At 43.4% G+C, this 23,048-nt stretch overlaps 1 protein-coding gene across 1 annotated transcript in view; it reads right to left on the bottom strand.

Annotated features, from left to right (window-relative positions):
• The window catches only part of Col4a4 (collagen type IV alpha 4 chain), a 160,733-nt gene that overhangs the window by 57,728 nt on the left and 79,957 nt on the right, over window positions 1–23,048 (bottom strand). The window contains exons 20-31 of the mRNA XM_023723057.1: window positions 21,225–21,297; window positions 19,993–20,099; window positions 18,029–18,212; window positions 16,084–16,152; window positions 13,304–13,411; window positions 12,377–12,595; window positions 10,204–10,365; window positions 8,665–8,835; window positions 7,163–7,306; window positions 4,290–4,397; window positions 3,160–3,341; window positions 2,077–2,140 (exon numbers count right to left, since the gene is read on the bottom strand). Of these exons, the coding sequence (XP_023578825.1) occupies window positions 2,077–2,140; window positions 3,160–3,341; window positions 4,290–4,397; window positions 7,163–7,306; window positions 8,665–8,835; window positions 10,204–10,365; window positions 12,377–12,595; window positions 13,304–13,411; window positions 16,084–16,152; window positions 18,029–18,212; window positions 19,993–20,099; window positions 21,225–21,297 (1,591 nt within the window). The remainder of the gene's footprint in view (window positions 1–2,076; window positions 2,141–3,159; window positions 3,342–4,289; window positions 4,398–7,162; window positions 7,307–8,664; window positions 8,836–10,203; window positions 10,366–12,376; window positions 12,596–13,303; window positions 13,412–16,083; window positions 16,153–18,028; window positions 18,213–19,992; window positions 20,100–21,224; window positions 21,298–23,048) is intronic.

Genomic DNA, 23,048 nt, shown 5'->3' with positions numbered 1-23,048 from the left:
AAGAAGAAGAAGAAGAAGAAGAAGAAGAAGAAGAAGAAGAAGAAGAAGAAGAAGAAGAAGAAGAAGAAGAAGAAGAAGAAGAAGAAGAAAGCTTAGCAAGAAACATACATTTGAAGGCTGCTGTAGACACCGACACCCAAGTTCCCAAGAGCTTTTTAACAGTGCTACCTGTGTGTACTTCCAGATCCAAAGATGGGAACCAATTACAGATAAAAGGCTCAGAATGGATGAGAGAAGGCAAGACAGTGGATGCTCTTACAAGAGAAGCTGGGATGTTCTTAGAGTGTTTTATAACCTGCCCACTAACGCTGTCTTGTAAGGGATCCCACTCATGCCTTAAGGAAGTAAACACTCTGCTTGACCCTATTCATATCATTCATTGTTACTTGAGGGGTGGAAATCTGCCCATCCCAAGTCAGATAGTCTTTATTTCAGAAGCTGGAATTCAAAAAGCCAGATTTTGAGATCCTTGACTATAGGTACAGACACCATGAGAATCAGCATGTGTTACTCTGGCAAACAGAGTACTGGAATACAATCCAAACATATGGAGCAATACTCAGGGAAAATGTTCAGTAGGGAGTGACAAAGCCAGGCGGTAGGCAAGTAAGTGACAAACAGTGAATAAAAGCATGAAACCACAAGTCCCCTAAGGAAGATGGAGGCGTGTGTGCGCCCTGGCAGGGCAGGGCCTCCCGTCCATAGCCCCATGAGATCTCTCTCAATCCAGATCCCCTGAGTGTATTTTAATCCCCTGCAGAGATGGCCCAAGACAAGTAGGACTGAAAGGAGAACAGGCATCTGAAATGGGACAAAAGACAAAGGGACCACAATGAACTCAGAAAGACAGAGGAAGAGTGCGTAACAGTGAAACTCTGAAACATCAGAACCAAATAGGAGACACTCCCTCTTTACAACCATTCCTGAAAAGTAATTTAGACCATTCCTGCTGCATAGTTATGCTTCTGTTTCTTAAGCTAACGTTCTTATAGCAACTTTAATATTATTTGTAGTGTCTCTCAAAAAGCATATATCACTAGTGACAAGAGGATTTTAGGTGGTTTATTAATTTCTATTTTAGAATTATTTATTTCACATTGAATAATGTTTAACTGTGCATCAAACTTGTATATTCACAGGTAATAAGGTCAAGGTTTAAAAGGTAAATCATTTTAAGATACCCAGATTTTTGCCTATTTCTCTATTTGTATGCTTAAAGGGTTAATAAGATCATTCTTATTTACTCATGTTTTATTTTTGGGTAAATTTTCTGCTTCAGTTTCCCTGAAAGTCTGATAAAGGTAGAATGTCAGTTGTGTTTACAAGACAACATTATTTTTGACACAAAATAAAACTAGGACACATGGGACCAAATTCAGCCTGCAGCTTATTTTGCAAATAAAGCTTTATTAGGACATAGGCACGTGCCTTTGCTTCCACAGTGTGTGGGGCTGCTTCCATACTACAACAGGAGAGTAGAGTAGTCATAACTGAGGCCATAAATCCCACAAAGATGAAATTTTTATGAATTTTTAATGAAATTTTCATCAAGTTCTAGGGTGGGGGAAGAAATTGTTCCTTGGCTTAAGATAAGAATAATTGAATTATAAATCATGGCTGGCTTCAGAATCCCTAAGTAGACTCCTAACAACCAAAGTAAGGGTGTGGTTTTGACCTTTGTGTCTAGTAACTGAGACCCTAATAGCTTAAATTAAAAGATCCTCCAAGAGAGACTGGCTCCTGTGAGACATGCGGTTCTCAGCCAGGGTGGGCACTGCCCACAGATGTGGCTGTAAACTCCTCTCATCTGGGCTGCCATTAGAGGGGCTCTGGTCACCACGTGCATGGCAGCTGAGACTCCCACCTAGGAAGGAAAATGGACAGGGCTGCAGATGCACTGCTCCCTCCCTAGCACCCCTGAATCTGACAGACACAGAACGGACCTTTGGGTCTTGTGCATTGTGCAGCGAGTCTAAGTCTCTTGAGTGGTAATCATGCCCAAGCTGTTCATTCACAATGCTAGACACAAACAGGAGTGTGCGTTGGACACACTTCTGCTGTTTCTGCAAACCGTACCTTTAGGTCCTTTGGTTCCATCAGCTCCTGAAAATCCAGGGGGCCCTGGAGGCCCTGGCTCACCCTGACAATTTAACGAAACAAAAGTAAGACCTCGATGGAGTTTCCAATACAAGTGACACATGCACGATGCAATCCAATTATAATTTTCTGCAACCTGTTTAGTTTTTTAATGGTAATTTTTATTTTTAATCAAGGAACAGCAAAAGACCTAGAAATGCATGTGGCTAATTTGTTTGTTTTTGAGACAAGTGTCCTCATGCAGCCCAAGCTGGTCAGAGTCATGATCTTTCTGCCCAAGCCTTTTAGTCCTGGAATTACAGGTATGTGCCGCAACATCTAGTCTGCATGGGTCTAGTTTTCAAAATCTGAGAAACTCCTTTAGTATTACAGCTATCAATATCAGGAGTAGCATTTCATCCTGTAAACATGATTGGCAGATAGTAGTTGTACTATCTAAATTAAATTTTAAATTTTGACTGAACAGTTAATATTAAATAAAATATTATCAAAAGTCATATTATATTATAAACTTAGGGGGTTGAGACAGGATCTCACTGCGTATTTCATGCTGGCCTTGTTCTCACTAGGTAGCCTAGGTTGGCCTTGAAGTCATGGCTGTCTTGGTTTCCTGAGTGCTGGGAATATAGGCACGCATCACCATGCCAGTTTTTCAAAAAGATGATAGTGAATTACACTTCCAGAAGTAGGGTGTAGGTTACTGTATTTATTATAATGTCTGGCTTCTTCAGACGTTACCCATGATTCTGAAGAGCAACTGTATTTAAAGCAAAGTCTATGGTATCTTCAAACAGATGAGAGGCTGCAAACCAGATTCTGTGTGGGAGTTCAGGGTAGCCTTCTACTCCAGGGAAGCAGCAATCATGCCGCAAGACTGTGCAGGGATCAGGCTGGCTGACAGGAGTTATGTCACTTGCTCCTGGGCTAGAGCACTGCTCCCGTCCTGGCCTTCCAAGAGCCTGTTTGGGGCCCCAATCCATCCTGGCGAATGATGACTCCTCGGAAGATCTTAAACCAGGAAAGTTTTATTATTTATCCCCTGAGGGAGCAGTAGCCCCTTACCTGGTCACCCGGAAATCCTGGAAAACCAATGATCCCTCTTAGTCCAGGTGAACCCGGAGGGCCGGGGAGTCCAGGAAGCCCACGCTGCCCATTTCTGCCAGGCTCCCCTCTCTGAAATCCAGGCACTCCATGTCTTCCAGGGTCTCCTCTTCTCCCTTGTGTCCCAGGAGTTCCTTTGTCACCTGGTGAGAGCAGAAATATTACAAACCTCTTGGCTAGAATCTTGGGCTAGGCGACAGTTACACTAAAGGATTTAACGCTCTTAAAGGATGAAGCCAAAGGAGTTGGGAGTCCTGGTTCCTGCTCTAAGCCTCATCTTGGAGGTTTCTGGCTTCGGTAACCTTGAGGTGAAAGAAGCTGCCTAGGCACAGACTAGCAGAGGAAGGACAGGCATACGCGCCTTCGCTCCACCATGCTCATCTTCCAATGAGGAAAAAACATACCCACAAGAGGCCCAGAACAATTCCCTAGAACCACTAGTTAAAGAAAAAGCATGGCAAGAAGCTGGACCATGTGAGGATGGAGCCTACTTTGGGAGAGAATAGAAATATAGTTGCCAAAATGCTTGCTATCTGATTTTTCTGGTGGCCAGCAGCACGGCATGGGGACACCTGGACACCCCATACCACAAAGATTTGTAATTTGCATTTTAACAAAATCCCAGCTGATGCATATGTACACCGAAGTTTTAGAGACACTGGTCAAAATCACAATCTATGCTATTGAATTTAGTGCTAGCCACCCATCAGAGAGGTATTTTAAACCTGAACCAGTATTTAATGCATATCTCAGGTTAATTCTAGGTTAGCACACCAAATCTATAAATGCATCTGAACTTCAGCTAAATTTTAGCATGAAAAAGCAAAAAAGAAGTGTATTCCTTGACTCCTTATCAGGTGCAATTACACCTAAAGAAGGAACTCTGCTAATCTGCAGGGTAGTGGAATAGTTGCTTAATACATATGCTTGATTAAAGAATCTAGGGGGGGAAATACCTGCTCAGCCCCCCCTCCTGTCCCTCTTTCGGGACAGGAGCTTTCTTTCTCTCAATAAATATATTCTGCTCATAAAAAAAAGAATCTGTAAAGATATCAATGCATTCAATAAGGTTAAAAAGCTTAAGAAGTTACCTCTCTCTCCGACGAACCCACCCTCTCCAGGAGACCCAGGCTCCCCACTTTCCCCTCTCCTGGAAATGATAGCCATTTCACCCTCATCTCCAGGAGGTCCTCGGGCCCCTGTGGATATAAGTATGAGACAGCAAGTCGCACACAGCACACTCACACAACTCAACTGTTGCCACCTTCATTCCCCGTTTAAGTCCCCATCTAAGTCACTAAACTGCATTCATGTTGGCTGGTCCAGACCACCTGGTATCACGTGGCTGACTGAGATCCTGAAGGAAGGGCTGTTCTTCACAAGCTTGTTCTTGTCCCTTCTTGCCCTGGGCACTGTGAGTGTTTGTTAAATTCAAGTCAACAATTTCTGACATTGCCAGTCCTATGGATAACCCACTAGTATTATGGACTCCTGGACTATATTGGATTATTTTGCTGAATTCATGCACCTACAATATTTAAATGGCAATGAAATATGGAATACCCATCTCCAACAAAACTAAACAAAAAAAGGGGATATAAATGAAGGACAATTTTGTATCTGTATATACAAAATAGGATAGATATACAGCTACTTTCTCTTAATTCAGTGAGAAGAAAGATTTGTACTAAGAGTGTTTGGACAGGATATCATGTCTGCATCTTGTACTATGAATAACCACTATGAAGACAACAATATGCAATGTATTAATTATTGAAACTGTCCTACTAATCGGTTTCAAAACTGTCTCATTGCTATTTGTTTCTCAATAAAATTAATAAAAATAAACAAATTCAACCAAATAGGGCTCAGCATGTTGAATGAGTCAAGCCAGGTTTAAAAACAATTCTGGCCCATTCGTCTGTCTGTCTGTCCTGCAAAATCTGAGCTTCCTAGCTCATATTTTTAATTTCATACCTTCCCTGTCCTCGCCATGCTTTGCTATTTTCATAAATTATAAGAACACACTTGTGTCTCAATGTGGCTCTCCAGAGAGATTTCGTGACCGAGGAAAGGAGCACCGTAGCTCTGCCTGTGCTGTGAGCACGGCCCAACTGCGGCAGTGCGCTGGATGACGCTGGAGCTCCCGTGTGCCTAATTCTAATTACTAATGATGCGAGGATTCCATGAGCCACTAGTTAACCCGTTGGCAGTTACAGGTTAAAGATAAAAGTCTTTATGCTGGAGTAAGAGGACTTAGATCATCACAGTTGGCAAAGTGTAAATCAGGGCATTTAAAAAAAAAATACAGAGAATTAGTTTATGACCACATCACTGGAATGGAAGGAATCCATTTTAAAAATTTTTTGAGGTCCTGCAAGATAGTTCAGTGGACTCGGTGCCTACCTACTTAGGCAAGTGCATGGACCGGGGTTCAATCCCAGTACCACATGCTGCACAGGCCCGGCCCCCAGTAAGCTGAGCTGGTCACGAGACCAGGTGTGGTGGCACCACCTGTAATCCCAGTGCTGGGGAGGCTGAAAACAAGTGGATCACTACGAGTCTGAGCTATGTAGTGAAATCTTGTACCAAATACATAAAAACAAAATTTAAAAATAATTAGTGAGATAATTGTATAGTGGCAGAATAACCCAGCTAACATCACTTATCTAAGGTAGCAAAATGACTGATTCCTTGATGCTGTGTAAGTAATTTACAAACCAATAAAGCACAAAATAATAAGAGAATCAATCAACTAAGAAGAAAAGGCAATTTGCATTAAATATGAGGCTATTTTCCCAAACAGCTTTAAGGGCAAATACTTGGCTTCTAAAAATTAGCAAACATTCCTTTCAGCACTGGAAATACGCAGTTTACTTGCTATAGCCCTAGGGGTAAGAGGAAAAAGTTAACACTTAACAGGACATTTAAATTGGGGGTCTTGAAACTATCTTTTATAATAGTGCAAAAAGATTTTAATGAATCTTAGGAGCAGCTCTACTCATGGCCCAGGTGAAGGAGGTCCCCTTCTGGTTCAAAATCCTCGAACTTTGGTCCACACCATGTTCCCGAGCTACCAGTCTTTGTATAATCTGAGAGCTGTGAATGGTTTCTACACTTTTGCATGGTTGGGAGGCAACTCGAAACACAAAACAATAATTTGTGAAAATTATACATACTTGTGAAACTGATATGACTGTAAGTATTTTTCTTTTTTATTTAAAATGAATAAAATTTGAAAAAGCATTAAAAATGATACAGAATTTCAAAACAAGACAACAAGAAGTCTACCTATGGTTATTATATTACATATTGTTATCTTTAAAGTAGTTGTTCAGATTACCAGATAGAATGGTGCAAAAGTGGTCAATTTTTTTTAATTAAGCATTAACTGTTTCTTTCCATAAACTAATAGCAATTAGTAGTACAATTGTACAATTTTATTGGAATTTTTTTCTCTTTTTTATGGTACTGGGGATTGAACACAGAGCTTTGCACTAAGGTAAATTCCTCAGCAATTTTTATATATTTTATATTGAGATAGTATCATTAAAGTGCTAATTGCAGGGCCAGCCAGATAGCTCAGCAGACTAAAGCACCTGCTTAGGCAGAGCGCAGCAGCTCGGGTTCAATCCCCAGTGCGCCATGCCAGCCCTACCTCTGGGGTGTGCTGAGACAGCAACTAAGACTGGGTGTGGTGGCACACACCTGTAATCCCAGCACTTGGGAGGCTGAACACAGGCAGATCACTACGAATCTGATCTACGTAGTGAGACCCTGTAGACCCTGTACTAAATACATAAAAATAAATAAATAGCTAATTGTGTGAACTGGACTCACACATGTGATCTTCCTGTCTCAGCTGCTCAGCATGCTGGAGTTACAGGCAGGTGCCACTGCAGAGGTTCAGATCAGACACTGTAAACACACATGGGCTGCCTGGCAGGGCTGTAAACGTGCTTACCTTTGGCCCCTCGTGCTCCTGGGGTCCCCTGAGAGCCCGGCCAGCCCCTCTCGCCGATATCTCCCTTTTTGCCAGGTCGACCATCCTGGCCAGGCTTTCCCCTCTCTCCGGGAAAGCCCAGGAGACCAGGCAGCCCCTGGGGTCCTAAGGAAATAAGAGCAGGAGTTTTGGAAACGCATTTTAAAGGCTGGTGTCTTTTATTTTTTTTTTTTAATCATGTTTTAGTTTTAAATTCCCTTAGTAACATGTGATGTCAAACAGATTGTCACTTCCTTAATTGCCATCTATGTATCCTCTTTGGTAAGTTCCCTGCTTGTATCTCTTGCCTATTTTAATTTTTGGTTTTTTTTTTTCTTTTTCTTTTTCTTTTTCTTTTTGCTGAATTTTAGCTTATTTGCATATTTTAAATGCATGTCCTTTATCAGACTTGGTTTGGTGTTTGTTTGTTTGTTTGTTTGTTTGTTTTGTTTTTTCCAGAACTGAGGATTGAACTCAGGCCCTTGGGCTTGCCAGGGAAGCACTTATTCCACTGAGCCATCTCCCCAGCCCCCAGACTTGTTTTATAAATATTTTTTTCTCACTCTGTCTTGTGTTTTTATTCCTTCAGTGTTATGTTGAGCACAAATCCAACTTCTTTGTGTGTGGTGTTTTTTGTTTTTTGTTTTATTTTATTGAGAAACAAATATCAATGAGACAGTTTTAAAACTGACTAATAGGACAATTTCAATAATTAATACATTGTACATTGTTATCTTCTTAGTGGTTGTCCATAGTACAAGATGCAGATAGAATATCCTGTCTAAACACTCTTAATATAAATCTTTCTTCTCATTGAATTAAGCGAAAGTAGCTGTGTACCTATCCTAACTTCTGCATATACAGATACAAAATGGTCCTTCCTTTGTGGACTGTGTTGGATTGTTTTGCTGAATTCACGCACCAATAGTAATCAGATGCTCATTTCTAACAGGACCAAACAGAAAAATGGTATGAGTCCTTGCAGCCCCCTGGGAAATGCAAACCCTCACCTCACGCTGGGTTCGTACAGAAAGGAAACGGAAGTTGTGGAGCTCACCATCCTAACAGCTGTGCAGTCTCACTCTTTCCTACCCTACAGGCCTGACAGGTAGGCCTGGGTTTGCTGGGTGCTGCTCCCACCAGGTTTAGAGGACCAGAGGACAAATGAGGGTCACAGGTTATCAGGGTGAAATGCTTTAGCCCTGGCCCTAGGGCTTCCCTGGTCCTGCCTACTCCTAAGGTCAAAGGCTATGGATCCTGTGGATGCAACCCTTCCAGCCCCTTCTTCTATTGATCTACACCAATCCATTCTGTCACTGAAAATAACAATAGGGGACATGAGGAAGGTGGCATCCATAAGGGAAGGACAAAGGCAAGCTAACAGAACAGTAAACTCCACTGGTATGATTGTACATAGCCAGTTTCACCTGATAAGGACTTCAAGTTTATAGAATAAGAAGAAATAAAAGAAAAATGCTACTTACCCTTTGGACCTGGACTTCCAGGTAGCCCATCTACCCCAGAGGGCCCCGGGAGCCCTGAAGATCCTGGGAGTCCATCTGTCCCTGGCAAACCTGGGAGTCCAGGAAGACCCTTCATTCCAGCTGGTCCAGGAGATCCCGCATCTCCTTGCTGTCCTTTCCTACCTGGGGTGCCTGAGACAAACCAGCGACAGTGAAGTGTGAAGGGTTCAGGGACCTGGCCTCCCATGAGGTGGGGAAAACGCATTCACAGAAGCTCAGACCCAGTGTCTAGGCCCACTAAACCAAAGCCAAACTGTATTTACTGGCTAAAATAACAGTCACAAGTCTACCTCTGTTTAGGGATATATTGCTCTAGATGCAATAAAAAGAAGAGCAGAGCATTTGAATAAATACCTCCCAGTATAGATGCACAAAGATGACTATAAAGATATTTTAAATGGAAAATAAGAGTAAAGAACAACAAAGTTTATTTGTCTTTACTCTTAGAGGAGAAAAACTAATAGGAGGGAACTTTGCCGGTGCACCAGAAGCTGTGTTACACAGCGGCTGGCATCAGTAATGCTAAAAAATGAAGTTGTAGTGGCAAGATTTGCCCCACCTTGTCCTGACTTTGGAAGTGGATGTATTTTTGCACTTGGATAAAAGCAATAGCAATAGACCTAAATAATAGAATTAACAATCTGCCCAAGGAAATACAGATCGCATTGGAAGGAGCCCGGGCTGAGGTCTGATGGTAGCTCCCCAAAGCTTGCGTAGTGAAATGTAACCACATGACAGTGGCAGGAAGACAGGAAGTATTAAGAAGATGAGAACTTGGAAGCTCCCTGGCTGATGAGCGCAGAGCCCTCATGAATGGTATTTGGGAGCTTACGGAAGAGGCGTGAGGGAGCTGCTCACGGCTCTGCCATGCTGGGACACAAAGGAGGTGCCATTTGTGACACACGGATCCACCCCGGCAGCAACCACCTGGTGCCTTGATCCGGGACTGTCCGGCCTTTGCAGCTGTAAGCAACAAATGTGCTCTTTGTAAACGACCAAGTTGGAGTTATACTGCTGGGCCTCAAACAGCCCTTACGCAGTTCGGGTTAAGGGACACTTCTTTGCAGGTCACTCTTTCGTGCCTGGCTGGCTGTGTCAAGAATGCAAAGCTGAGATACAAAGCTGAGATGCTGTTTCTTTCCCTGGGCTCTTTCTCAAGGTGGTGTTTGCAGTAAGCAACCCTGACTGATGACACAGCGCCTTCTCCAGTTTATAGAACAGGTTCGCGTGTAGGCTGCTCTAAATCGTTGGTTCCTAGATTCAGCACCCCTCTCCTATAAAGCACCCATGTGTGTGCCACAGGTAGCTGGCTCCCTTGGCATTGCCTTCATGGGACTTGGGTGGCATGGGCTAATGACACAAACCAACAAGGAACTCATGAGTACTAAGTTCTTTGATTTGGGACTCAGGCTTCTGCTAAATTCCAGAAAAAGGCAAGAGACAAGTGTATTTGTTTGTAAGTAGTGTAAATCTTAGACCCTTCATGTTCCTGACACTTACCTGGACTACCTGGTGCCCCAGGGGGTCCTGGTTGGCCGGGGATCCCTGCAGGGCCTCTTTTACAGGAATGGCCTGGTGGCCCTGGGATGCCTGGGAATCCAGCACTTCCCTCTCTGCCTTTGGGACCTTGAAGGCCTGGCAACCCTGGAATGCCAGCTGCCCCTGGAATGACACAGTGCCTCTATGACACTCACAGCTCATACCACATAGATGGCCACTAATAAACAGTGCATGCCTTAGTAATGGATGGAAACACTTGGATCCTGAGTCAGGGCTCAAATGAACTAAATTTCTCAATGGATGGATTTTCTTATCATAGATATAGTGAGCTCCAAATGAATAGAAAAATCCATGCATAACTAAGTGACTTGCTTGATAAAGTTATGTGGATGACAAAGAAGTTACTTATGCAAATAAGACACCACACAGTTCTCCCTGATTCTAATTAACCTGTCCCTCTGCAGCAGCCTTTACACCAAATCGCTATCACATAAACCCAATTTGCGCTGTATGAATTTGCATTTTGTAAGAGATTTTATCTCTTGTACTCTCAAGTTTCTGTCTTTTGGAAAGTGTCATAAGCTTCAGGAACAAAAGTAAATCTACCATGATTTCATCCCCTGACCTAAAAATCTATTATATTTTTCTGTTTTCATTGACTTTTGGTTTACTGGCTTATGTCTTAAAAATAGCAATCACAATGCACCGTGATTGGATTATTTCACACACATAAAAGTTTACCAATGTTTTCCACTTGTTGTGATCTTTACAAACATGATTTGATTTGATTTGATTTGATTTGATTTGATTTGATTTTGTGGAACTGGGGATTGAACTCAGACCCTTGCGCTTACCAGGCAAGTGCTTATTCTACTGAGCCATCTCCCTGGCCCTTAAAAGTTTTACATGCCCTGATTTCTTAATTTTTTTTTTTCTTTTTTTTTTTTTGGAACCGGGAATTGAACTCAGGCCCTTGTGCTTTCCAGGCAAGCGCTTATTCTACTGAGCCATCTTCCCAGCCCCAAACATGATTTTAATTAGTAATAAAAATGCTATTCTTTTGTGTATGTATGTTCCTTACTTCTGCCATGTCCTATGTCACCCTACTCTGCCCTCAAGGATACCAAAATCCAAGCACTTAATCCCTTGCGTAAAATGAAATATCCGCATGTAACCCGCACCAACCCTTTTGTATAAACCACGTCTGTATTACTTCTAATACCAGCAATACAATGTAAATGCTACGTCAATCATTGAGACAGTGTATTATTATTTAGGGAGTAAAGTCAGGAAAGATACCTGAGATGTTCATTACAAAGGCAGGTTTTTTCCTGAGTACTTTTGATTCATGGTTGGTTGATTCTGAGGCTGCAGAATCCCCTGATGCAGGAGCTGGCATCCTAAAGCACTGTGCCTAATGAATAGTGGCCCACCCACTGCTAGGAAAGAGCCCGACCGGCCTCAGGGCTGACTGCCACGCTTCGATCACCATCACCCGAAGGGCTCACTGAAGTTCCTCCTGCCAGGCCCTATCCAGATGAACAGATCAGAATTCCTAAGACTGAGGCCCACAAGATGATTGTTTTAATGACATCCCAGGTTAGTTTTGCACACATTAAAATGTGAAAAATACCACTGTGCATTCTGAATCGGTGCCCAGGTCGTCTTGTCTTGAGTTTCACTGCCCTACCTGTTACCTCAAGTGGGGCATAGGTCTCTGCACTGGGTCTGTAGACAGCTTCCCTGCCGGAACTCAGCTGCTCCCATTTCCCCTACAGCCCAGCCCACACTGTCTGGCCTCTGGGTTGCTCTGCCCCCTACAGTCTGCTCTGCACTGCAGCGTGGCACTGGCAGTGGACACAGTCCTTGCTCTTGGTGTTCAGCGAGCTAATGCACTGCCCTGAGCTCTGAGCAGACAGACATCCAGTGCTACTAGATTGCCCTGGGCTGGCAACGCCACAGTGAGACGCCTTGCATTGAAACACAACCACTAAAATGCAAAGTTAACAAAGGAGGAGGCTATTTGCCATGTAATCAGTGTCTACATATGAGTGGAGGTGCTCAGGAGAAAGGGGTAACCATTCTAGCTGTCTAAAGCAAGATAAAATAAATGTTCCTTATGGACCTGTTCCAAATCCGAGCTGGCTTTCTGGAGACAGCAAAGCCCTCATACCTTCAGGCCCAGGGCATCCGGGATCACCTTTGGGTCCTTTTATCCCTGGCACTCCTGGGGGGCCCCGATTTCCAGGAGGCCCTGGGTGACCAAATGCAGGGTCTCCTGGGATTCCTTTCTGCCCATTCATTCCACGGGACCCAGGGGGTCCTGGGGGTCCAACAGGGGAGGATCCTTTTTCACCTCCAAAACCTGGATCTCCTATGTCACCGCGGAAACCTAGTTAAAAACAAAAAGTTTATTACAAGTGTAGAGCCAATGCGTAACAGACTTCTGCTTTGGTAAAAACACATTTCTAAAACTCTCAGGAGTATATATATACAATCTGAGATTCTCAGCAGATACTGTTGTTTTGCCATCTTTAGTAGGAAGACAAATTGTAACTTCATGTTTCTAATACACCAGTGATGTTTCCCTAATTGCACTCACCATCCAGCAAATATTTCACTTGAACTGAGCTATTGCAACCGCAGGATAAACCACTAATAGCCTACTGCGCATGCTCCAAGATGGCAGGCACTTTGATATAAGATTACCATGATTAAGTCACCGCAACAGGGAAGGGTCTCCTGTGTAAGGAAAAGCCATCTCCTATCCTCCTCAGCTTGGCATTGGCAGTCAGCAGATCACACAGGTGTTTTGGGAGCTGACGTACCATTACCCTGAGCACAAAACAGGGAAACAACCAGTGCTGCCGTGTTGAACTGAGCTGGCCGAGGCATGGTGAAATGCTCTGCATTTGAAAGCCATCAATGAAATGTGAAGCCAACATGGGAAAGGGAGGATTCAGGTTATTGGAAATGTAACCAGTGCCTCCGCAGGAGCACAGGCACCAATCCCTGGGCCCTCTTCTCGAAGTCATCCACTTCCAGAAATGTTTAGAAGTTTCTGATAGATATTTCCTAAGTGGGAAAATACTTTACTTACCAGGTGGGCCTGGTATTCCTGGTATTCCTGGTTGGCCTGGTTGGCCTTTCAGTCCATCTGAACACCTCAGTCCAGGAGCACCCCGGAGACCTGGAAATCCCTTTCGTCCTAGACAGTAACAAAACACAGATTCAATAAAACACAAGTCAAATGGGAAGAAAATGAGGTTTTTAAAAAGTCTGTGTTAGTGAAGTCTGTTATGGAGCATTTCTATTTTATGAAAGTAAAGGTGTTGCCTACCCTGGTTTACAAAAGCATTTTATGAGCCCCATACTAAGAGTGCTCAGCTAAGATACTGTATCCTGAACTGTACTGTAGAGGATCTTCCTGAAGGCCTTTGGCAAGTACATCACCATGCAGAAGAAGTTTTGTTCTCTGCCCACACCGGCTTGCAAACACAAACCTCTGGGCTGGATCTGTCCTCGTAGGAGGGCAGGAGGTGGCCAGAGTCTATGCTGCTAAGCAGGCCACGTCTGTCTCCCAGATCTCACGGCCCTTGTCCTTACCTGCAGAACAGACAAACATGCCTGCAAAGGGAGCTGAGATTTTATCTTAAGCCTTCTATTTCCTTCTAGGACTTAACTAAAATAATTTCTTAATTTTGGACTTGAAACTAGGAATAACTGCCAACTTAAATGTGAATGCTGACTTCTGAGGCCCACGCTACTGGAAGTAGTAAGATGTTTTTCATCCTCCATGATGAAGGTACTGTTAAAAGTGGAAATGAATGTTAAATTAACCACTAGTTCAGTTTGTTGTTGTTGTTTTGTTTTTGTTTTTTTAAGATAGGGCTTCATTATGTAGTTCATGTAGTTCAGACTGGCCTTGAACTCACCATGTAACCAAGGTTCACCTTGAACTCACTGCAATCCTCTTGCCTCAGCCTCCTGAGTGCTGGGATTACAGCCATGCCATGTGCCGCCATGCCTGGCCACCACTCGTTCTTCACTCCACTGGTTTAGAATTATGCTTCCTCACTCACCATTGCCTTACGCTGGGTGCAGTAGACGTCCCTGCCTTCTGACACATCGTGCAGTCATGGGACTTGCTTTGGTTAGTGGGATATCGAAGGCCTTAGACTGCCCACATTCTGAAGTCAGTCCCTGAGGCTGGGCCTGTCCTCTTGAATTTTTGCAATTGTATGCAATGCAGCCCTGAACTGCCTTTGGGGCCAGGAATCAATCCAACAGACAGCACCTTAGATCAGCTGAACCCCACCAACTAGCAGGTCCATAGAGACAAATAAATGTCTGTCACTGTAGGCCACTGAGATTTGTGGGTTGTTGTATGACACTGGGATGACAAAAGATGGTTAAGAGGGTCATCAAGAGTTGGTCATTACCCAACTTCCAAATAAATTTTGTACTTTCTTACTATAAGAAAAATCACCTTCAATAATCCTGCTGATACTGAAAGGGCCAATATAAGTAAAGTATGGAAAAAGAAAAAGGAACTATTAAAAATGTCCTGACATAGGGCTGACTAAATAGCTCAGTGGATTAAAGTGCTTGCTTAGGCAGATACACGAGGCAGGGAGTTCAATCCCCAGGCCTGCTGTGCGGGCCCCGCCCCCAGGGCACACTGAGATGGAGATTGAGACTGGGTGTGCATGCACCTATAATCCCAGCACTTGGGAGGTTGTAAACAAGAGGATCACTATGAGTCCAATTTACACAGTGAAACCCTGTACACCCTGTATACCCTGTCCTAAATACAAAAAAAAAAAAAAAAATCCTGATATACATTTTGGATTTAATTCAACTAAAACCATGTAATTGACTCAAATGAAGTAGAGGCATAAAAGTACAACCAGGCATGTAGACATGTAGGTGGTTTTGGTGGTATTATACTTCAGGGAGAAGGCCTAAGGAATCCCCAATTCAGTACTTTTTGGTATTTATTTTAAGTCACTAAATTGCCCAGATTGGGTTTGAACTTGCAATCTTACTGCCTCAGACTCCCACAGTGCTCGGATTACAGGTCTGTGTAACCATGCCTGGCCATATGGATCTTTTTCAGAGGGTTCTAGACAGAGATTTGTCCTCTTAGGATGTGCAGTGGAAAGAAATTTATAATCCATGTAAGTGAGTGGGCACTTCTTACTCTTAGGAGATAGAAGAGGACAATACAGCTTTAAAGCTCTTCAAAGGCAAGTATTTAGTTAATATGCAACTAAATCAAGGTAAATCTTGTTGCCAAAAGTTTTGTAAAGCACCTCCCCCTTGCACTGTGCTGAAAGCATCAACAATAATCATTACAAATACATCTACACCCAGTTCCCTAATTCCTCAAAGCCTTAGAATAACTTTAGAAATACCCTAATTGATTGTCAGAATTTGCTACAGGTTCATCTATTGCTGATTTTATGTGGAGATGTCCTCCTGAGGCCTCCCGGAGTCACAGCAGGACCTTTGGAGGGTGACTGGATTATAGGGGTGCTACAGCTGATCTGCTCCTGGGAGGTGGGCTTGGTTGGAAGAGGCGGGTCACTGTAGACATGACCACGAAGTCACCTCTCTCTTCTGGGCTCCTCCCTTGTCTCTCCTTCCTTTCTGCCAGTGTACTACTAACTTCACTGAGCAGTTATTCTTTGCCATGTCATCCTGTCTGGGAGCCCACCAATCATACAAAGACTGATCCATGGAAACAAGAGCCAAAATGAGGCTCTTTTCCTTTAAGTTGTTGGGTGTTGGGTATTGTGTCTCAGTGTCAAGAAGGAGACTATGATATCTGTCTTGCCAGTCGTTTTGTCTGGGAGCTGTATGAGACAGTGAAGATACCTGGAGGTCCATCAAAGCCTGGCGGGCCTGGCCTTCCAGGGTAGGTTACATTGCAAGGAATGGTGTCACCTGGAATGCAAAAAAGAGAGTGGCGTCTCATCAGTTATGGCACATGAGTGACAGCAATTGTGCGTCTCAATGACAACTCATTCAAGATATTTTTCTGTGTAGTATATCTAGAATTCAAAGGAATGCAAGACTCCCAAGTACCACTAGATCACTTAAATTGTTTTTATATCAAATTTCCCAGTCCATTCTGAAGACTGAATTTCAACTCTGCCAACAGTTACAAATGTAATGGAGATAAGAAAAATATTGATTCTTAGAAGTATCAGTTTCCATGGCCTAGGAAAATAATGTATTGGTAAGCCCATATATACCCCAGAATCAGAAGCCTTGATAGATTGTGAAATAGCAGCCAAGGTCCAACACTGAGTTCCAAAGAGATGGCTCATAGTTTGCATGTTGGGAAACTGTACAGATGAGGAGGCCGAGCCCGCTATTAACATCAGCAACTACTTCCTGGGGACCTGCCATGGGTCAGGTGCTTCAACCCAGTTTTCTAACAACTGTGCAATATTGATCTCATTCTCATTTTAATTTGTCCTCTGAGTTGTCATAGCCTGTTAAAATTTAAGGCTTGCTTCCCTATCATAATAGAAATAATAGCTAATACTTAATTATTTGATCAATTCTGCATGCCTTTCTCTGGTAATTTGAACAACTACTCTGAAAATAACAATATGCAATGTAACAACCATTGTTAATTTCCTATCATCTTATTTTGAAAGTCAGTATTGTTTTATTAATTCTCTTTAAAATAAAAAAAAATGGGCTGGGGAGATGGCTCAGTAAAATAAGCGCTTGCCTGGCAAGTGCAAGGGCCTGAGTTCAATGCCCAGTTCTGCCAAAATAATAATAACAACAATAACAATAAAATAAAAAATTGAAACATTAAAAGAAGAAATAATATCTCATAACTTATTACCTTATAACTTTTCAAATGAAGGGATGAGATGAATTTCAAAATGATGTGAATTTAAAAGTGATTAAACTCTTCTGGATTCTAAAACAGGAACTTGCACACAAATACAAAGGTGTTGGCCAGGGAAATAGCTCAGTAGAATAAGTGCTTGTCTGGCAAGCACAAGGTCCTGAGTTCAATCCCTGGTACTGCAAAGGTGTTTACCAATGTATGCTGTCAAAGCAAGAGCTAAGATACCGTTTCATTTCAAAACCTCATAATTACCACTAAAGGCCATGACATATGTACTTATTACAAAAGAAAGCTCCACTAAGCCTTTTTGCTGTCTTCTTTAGTACTTTCAGCTCTAATCTGAAAGTCATTTTCTTTGAAATCCACATAAATTTCAAGTATATTTAAAATATCAGGTCAGGGAGATAGCTCAGTAGAATAAGCACTTGGCTAGCAAGCACAAGGGCCCGAGTTCAATTCCCAGTTCCGCAATAAATAAATAAATAAATAAATAAATAAATAAAGGTATCTTTTTTTCTTTTCTCTAAAATGCTTACAACTAGATTTTCATGGGCAATATTTTTAAAAAAGAAACACCAGTGTTCTTTTATTAAAAGATACTGCATTATCTAAAAAGATTACAAAAATAGATACTTCAAACACGTGTAATTTTAATGTAAGCAAAGTATATGAGTTGATATAGAGATATGAATGAACAGCACTTTCGGTATGTTGAAGAAATAATGAAACAAAGATAACTCCGAATTTCAAGACCAGCTTTAAGCATCAATTGTGCTATAAAGCTTGAATATTTTTGACAGCGTGCAGGGTGTGGACGGCAGCTTGATGGAGCTGCTTAGTGACCTTAGCGAGCTCGTCCGCCTGAGCTGTAGCCATTGTCCAGAAGACAGCCACTTTACCTTTCATGATTCCATTTTGACATTCTGCTACAAAAACATTAAAAATTACCTTGTGGCCCCTTCAAGCCTTCAGGGCCCCTCACGCCGGGGCGGCCCGGGATGCCAGGTTGACCTCTCTTTCCTGGTGGACCAGGAAATCCCAGTCCTGGAGGCCCCACGGGTCCTGCTTTCCCAGGGAGACCGGGTGGGCCAGGAAACCCCTTCTCCCCTGGGGTTGCATCTTCATGATCCCCCTGGGAATGTTCACATCATGAATCAGTCACCAGTCTTTGAACTAGAAGCAGTCATCGTAGGCTATGGAAACACGTGTGAAAAGCCTATGATTCCAGGAGACAGTTCTTCTGCAGGAAGTATAACTTAAAATAACAGATTCTTCTAAGATTTTACGTACCTATCTTGCATATTTACATAGATACATATGGTACGAGTGTGTGCAGTATGCCTGGAATACAGAAATTAAAGTGCACGCTAAGGAATCAGAAATTTATGAAGAATTAACCTCTACTATCAAATAGCATGAAATACAGAAGCAAGTGAGCCAAAGGAGGTGGTGAGCTTATAAGGCATGTACGTCTCAGGCAATCATTTTCCTGCGTTCCTTTAGGAAGCTACTCAGGCCCAATCACCCTGCACGCCTGTGGCTAAAAGACGAACAAAATTCATTTCTTTTCTGCATGAGCGTCTTACTCTAGGTGGACTAGACAGTCCTAGTTCTTCCAGAAATGAAATAAAAACTGGATCAGCAATCACATTTCTGAGCTGCACTCCTCACAGTAAAATGAACCCCTGGATGTAAGATTTTCATCTGGTTTGAAAGAACTGTAACATCTCTGCATGCCCTTGCCGGGGCTTCTGGGATGGAGGATGCTGTGAAGGGCAGGTTTCTAAGCTGTGTTGTGCAGAGAACAGCTCCTGTGAAGGTCAAGACGCTCTGCACTAGGAACGCATTCCCATCTCCAACTGCGATCCCATGCCTGCACCGTAGCTGGGTGCCCAGGTGGGGGTCTTCTGCAGAGCCCCTGATCCTGCCCTGAGCAAGGCCAGGCTCTATCTTCTAGCCTTCTGAGTGGCCCAGCCCTCAAAAAGCTCTGTGATAGTCCTGTGGGCCTGGATTCTTTCCATTCATCTAGAAGCAGCCCCACTGTGTGTTCTAGAAAAGCGAGTCCTATAGAAATTCCTTTCCCAATTTGATCTGTGAACACATTTTCTTTTCTCTTCTTTTGTAATGCATTTAGTACAGGGTCTACAGGGTCCCACTACACAGATTGGACTCATAGTGATCCTCCTGTTTTCAGCCTCTCAAGCACTGAGATTACAGGTGCGCACCACCGTGCCCAGTCTCAATCACTATCTCAGCGTATCCCAGGGGTAGGGCCAGCACAGCACTCCGGGGATTGAACCCAGGTTCTTGAATCTGCCTAAGCAGGCACATTAATCCACTGAGCTATCTGGCTGGCTCCTGTGAACACATTTTCATTATTCACACTTAGGTGAGTCTATTAGGCCAAGTACCACTCACTCAGGGGCACTGGTTTCCAAATAGTTTAAGTGTAAGGATGAATTATTACCAAGTGTAAAGCACAAATCATTCATATACTTTACACTAGTCAAAAGGCCAGGAGGATATATGTAAACATCATTGGACCCAATTTCTAAGCTCTGCCTTTTTTTCCCCATGTGTATTCAGTCTGAAGGGGTTTGCTATAACATCAAAAAGCAGCCGTACCTTATGGAGCACCCTCTGTATATTCCCAGTGCATGTGAGCAGCATGCCATGTGGATAAGAGCTTTCACTTCAACTTGAAAGATGGGTAACACACCCTAAACTTCCATTCTGTTACTCTTAACCAGGGAAATAGTTGCCCTTCAGTAGTCGAGTAAAAGCTGTAGCCCAGTCTCTGTGATACTATACTGAATGCTACGCTGAATTGCACACTGGTAAACTGAGGAGAAAATAGAAGCTTTGGTGAAACATCAACAAAGTGAAATTCTACAGCAGGAAATTATACATACTGGGGGTCCCGGGTCCCCTTTTTCTCCAGCATGTCCATCCAGACCATCTTTTCCAGGCTGCCCTGGAAATCCAGGGAGCCCTTGAGGTCCTCTTTCTCCTTTGTACCCTGGGAACAGAGAGCAAAAGATATTCAAGTTTTCATCAGCAGGGGGTTAAAGAGAAAGAGGAGAGGCCCAGAGTCACGTTAACCATGCCAAAACCAGAGGAGAAAATGACCATCACCGAACTACATGGATCTCTTTATTTGGGAGAGTCTCCGTCTCCTATTCCCCCAAGGAAGTGGGGCGCACATCATGGAATCTCGCCCTGCCTGTGTGATGCCAAACATGGCCATGCATCCCTGGCCACTATGACTAGGGGACTGCACATGAATGGGATCTTTCCAGATGTGAATCAGTCCTTTCTGGAATGACTTTTCTAATTGGAGCTGACAGAGCACAACTTTCTTCTCTGATCATTAGAATGTTGCAGGGCCTAGAGGGATATATCCCACACCCCGGACAACAGCAGCTTGGTAAGAGAAAATGCAGCTGGAAATAAAAAATGAAAGACTTGACTGGGGAGATAGTTAGGCAGTCTAAGCACCTGCCTGGCATGCGCAAGGGCCCATGTTTGATCTCTGGTACCATATACCGTACCAGCTTTGGAACCCCCGGTGCACTATGCTGTCCACCGAAACTATGCCTGTAATCCCAGCACAGGGGAGGCTGAGACAGGAGGATCACTATAAGTCTGAGCTATGTAGCATGACCCAGATAAATAAATAAATAAATGATTAACTTTAAAAAAAAAAATGAAACACTCAGAGATCCCCCTGACTTCATGGGAGGCTCTAGATCTGGGGGCCTCACAGCAACCTCATCTTTTCCCTTTCACAATAAATTACTGTCTCCCTTGAACTCCTTCAAGCCAGGTCTTTCATTCATAATTAAAATATTCTTGATTAATACAGGATATTACAATACAGTGAGGGAGCAGGTAATCAAAGGAAACTGTCAAAACCCTCAGTCATTACAATCAAGATTTGAATATGTGTGTTTACCTTTTCCAGTAAGAAACAGGAAATTAAGGCACTGACATTCACAATACAAGGGCAGGGGATTTCTCAAAGCAATCTCAACAACCAAAATGATACATAATTGATCTGTGGTCACAGGGGAAATTAATGGGAGAGGACTCTCCATACATCATTCACAAAATAGCAGGGAGCTAAGCAATTGATGGTGCTCACCTTTAACTCTTGACACCGCCATGTCCCCTTTGGCTCCCTTGTCTCCAGGAGGTCCTGGAACACCAGGTTTTCCCTTGGTGAAAAAAAAAAGAACACTAGATTAATGATCATGGGTCAAAGCTGCTTGTATTTGTGTCCATCTACTCTTCCTTGCTTCTTCTGTCCAAACCCCCTGTTGACATTCTTATCCCCTGTCCCACCTTCCAAAGTGGGTCTCATTTAAAAAATTGGGACTTTTGAGCTGAAAGTAAAAGGTGGCAAAATCTAAGTAGAGTCTGTGCCTGAGTTCATAGTAATAACATACACGTAGCTCTCTTGCTCTTAGCAGTGTGCCATGGTCATGTAGGGTGCCCCTAGGGGAAGCAGGGGAAAGGTACAGGGAAGCTCACTATAGGATTGCACAACCTCTCAAGAGGCTTCAACTGCCTCAGATAAAAACTTCTAATTATTTTTTAAATTGTCCTAGGCTTTGTAGTGCAGAACTGAGAAGAAAGAAGAGGTGACTGAAGGTAGAAATTTAGGGATAAGTTTGTAAAGAAATAAGCCAGGACAGAATATGGTGATCAGGTAAGCTGGCAAGCAAGAAAAGGAAAACTGAGTGGGGCCTTCTCTCATAAATAACATTAAAAGGGCTGGCTATGAAGCTCAGTATGAAAGGCCTGAATTTAATGCTCAGTTAAATAAATGAAATTATGGAGCACCAAGCATTATTCTGAATACTAAGGATACAGCAGTTGACAAAACCATCTTGCTTTTGTGGTGTCAAGACACCAATTAAGGAGTGTGTGGGAGAGTTTCCAGCTACCCTATGCCAGCGGGACCAACTCTGGGTCCTAGTCCAGGCGCAGCGTGGGTCAGACCCTCTTCCACCCCCTTGGGACGCCCCCGCACCACTCCGTAACACCTCCCCCACCCTGCCCACCAAGTAAGAATTTCTGCCGCGTTCCGGGAACCCCCAGACCCAGTCCTAGCCCAGGCTTGGTGAGTGTGTGGGAGTGCTTCTGGCTACCCTGCATCAGTGGACCAACTCCAGGTCCCAGCCCAGGCACAGTGTGGGTCAAACCTTCCAACACTTGGAATGCCCACCACCACTCCGCAGCACCTCCCCCACCCTGCCTGTCCAGTAGGAATTTCTGCCCCGTTCTGGGAACACCCAGACCGAGTCCGAGCCCAGACACAGTGAGTGTGTAGGAGAGCTGCCTCTACCCCTACTCCATCTTGTCCCCTACAGGCTTACCTCAGGCCTGGCATACAAGCCTGGAGTATAACCCTGCAGCTGCAATCCCTATACAGAGGTTAGAGAATAGAACAACCCAGCTAGTCCAGGAGCAGAACATCTTGCCACAGGGGCACAACAGGCTCACCCTCAAGGGCAGCAGCAGGAAGGAGCTGAGAAAAGCAGCCAGACCCAAGCCAGGCACAGATGGATAAATCCAGACATTGTAGATCTGCACCTGAACTTCAGTACGTACTAAGCTTATAACTACAATGAAGATCTACAACAAAGGTCAGAAGACAGTGCTACACAAAATAACAAGAAGGAACAAAATGCAACCTCAGAACCCAAAACCACCTGGAAAAAGTTCAGAGGACACTAACACAGAACAAATTGGGAAGCACACAGCTGAAAGTAATGAATCAATGGCTTTTGAAATAAAGAAACAGCTGCAGGAAGGTATAGAGGAACTCAGATTGGAAATAAAAAAAGAAATCCCTGAATTAATAACATCTGCAGTAAATAATCAAATGTAGAAACATATGGAGGAAACTCAGTAGCCACCCAGAACAAGTGCGAAGGACACTAGCTCAGCTCAAATGCGTAAA

This window comes from Octodon degus, unplaced genomic scaffold (assembly GCF_000260255.1).
Source record: "Octodon degus isolate 3935 unplaced genomic scaffold, OctDeg1.0 scaffold00096, whole genome shotgun sequence".
NCBI lineage: Eukaryota > Metazoa > Chordata > Mammalia > Rodentia > Octodontidae > Octodon > Octodon degus.
The sequence above is the reverse complement of the archived record's forward strand: the minus strand, read 5'-3'. Positions and strand labels throughout refer to the sequence as shown.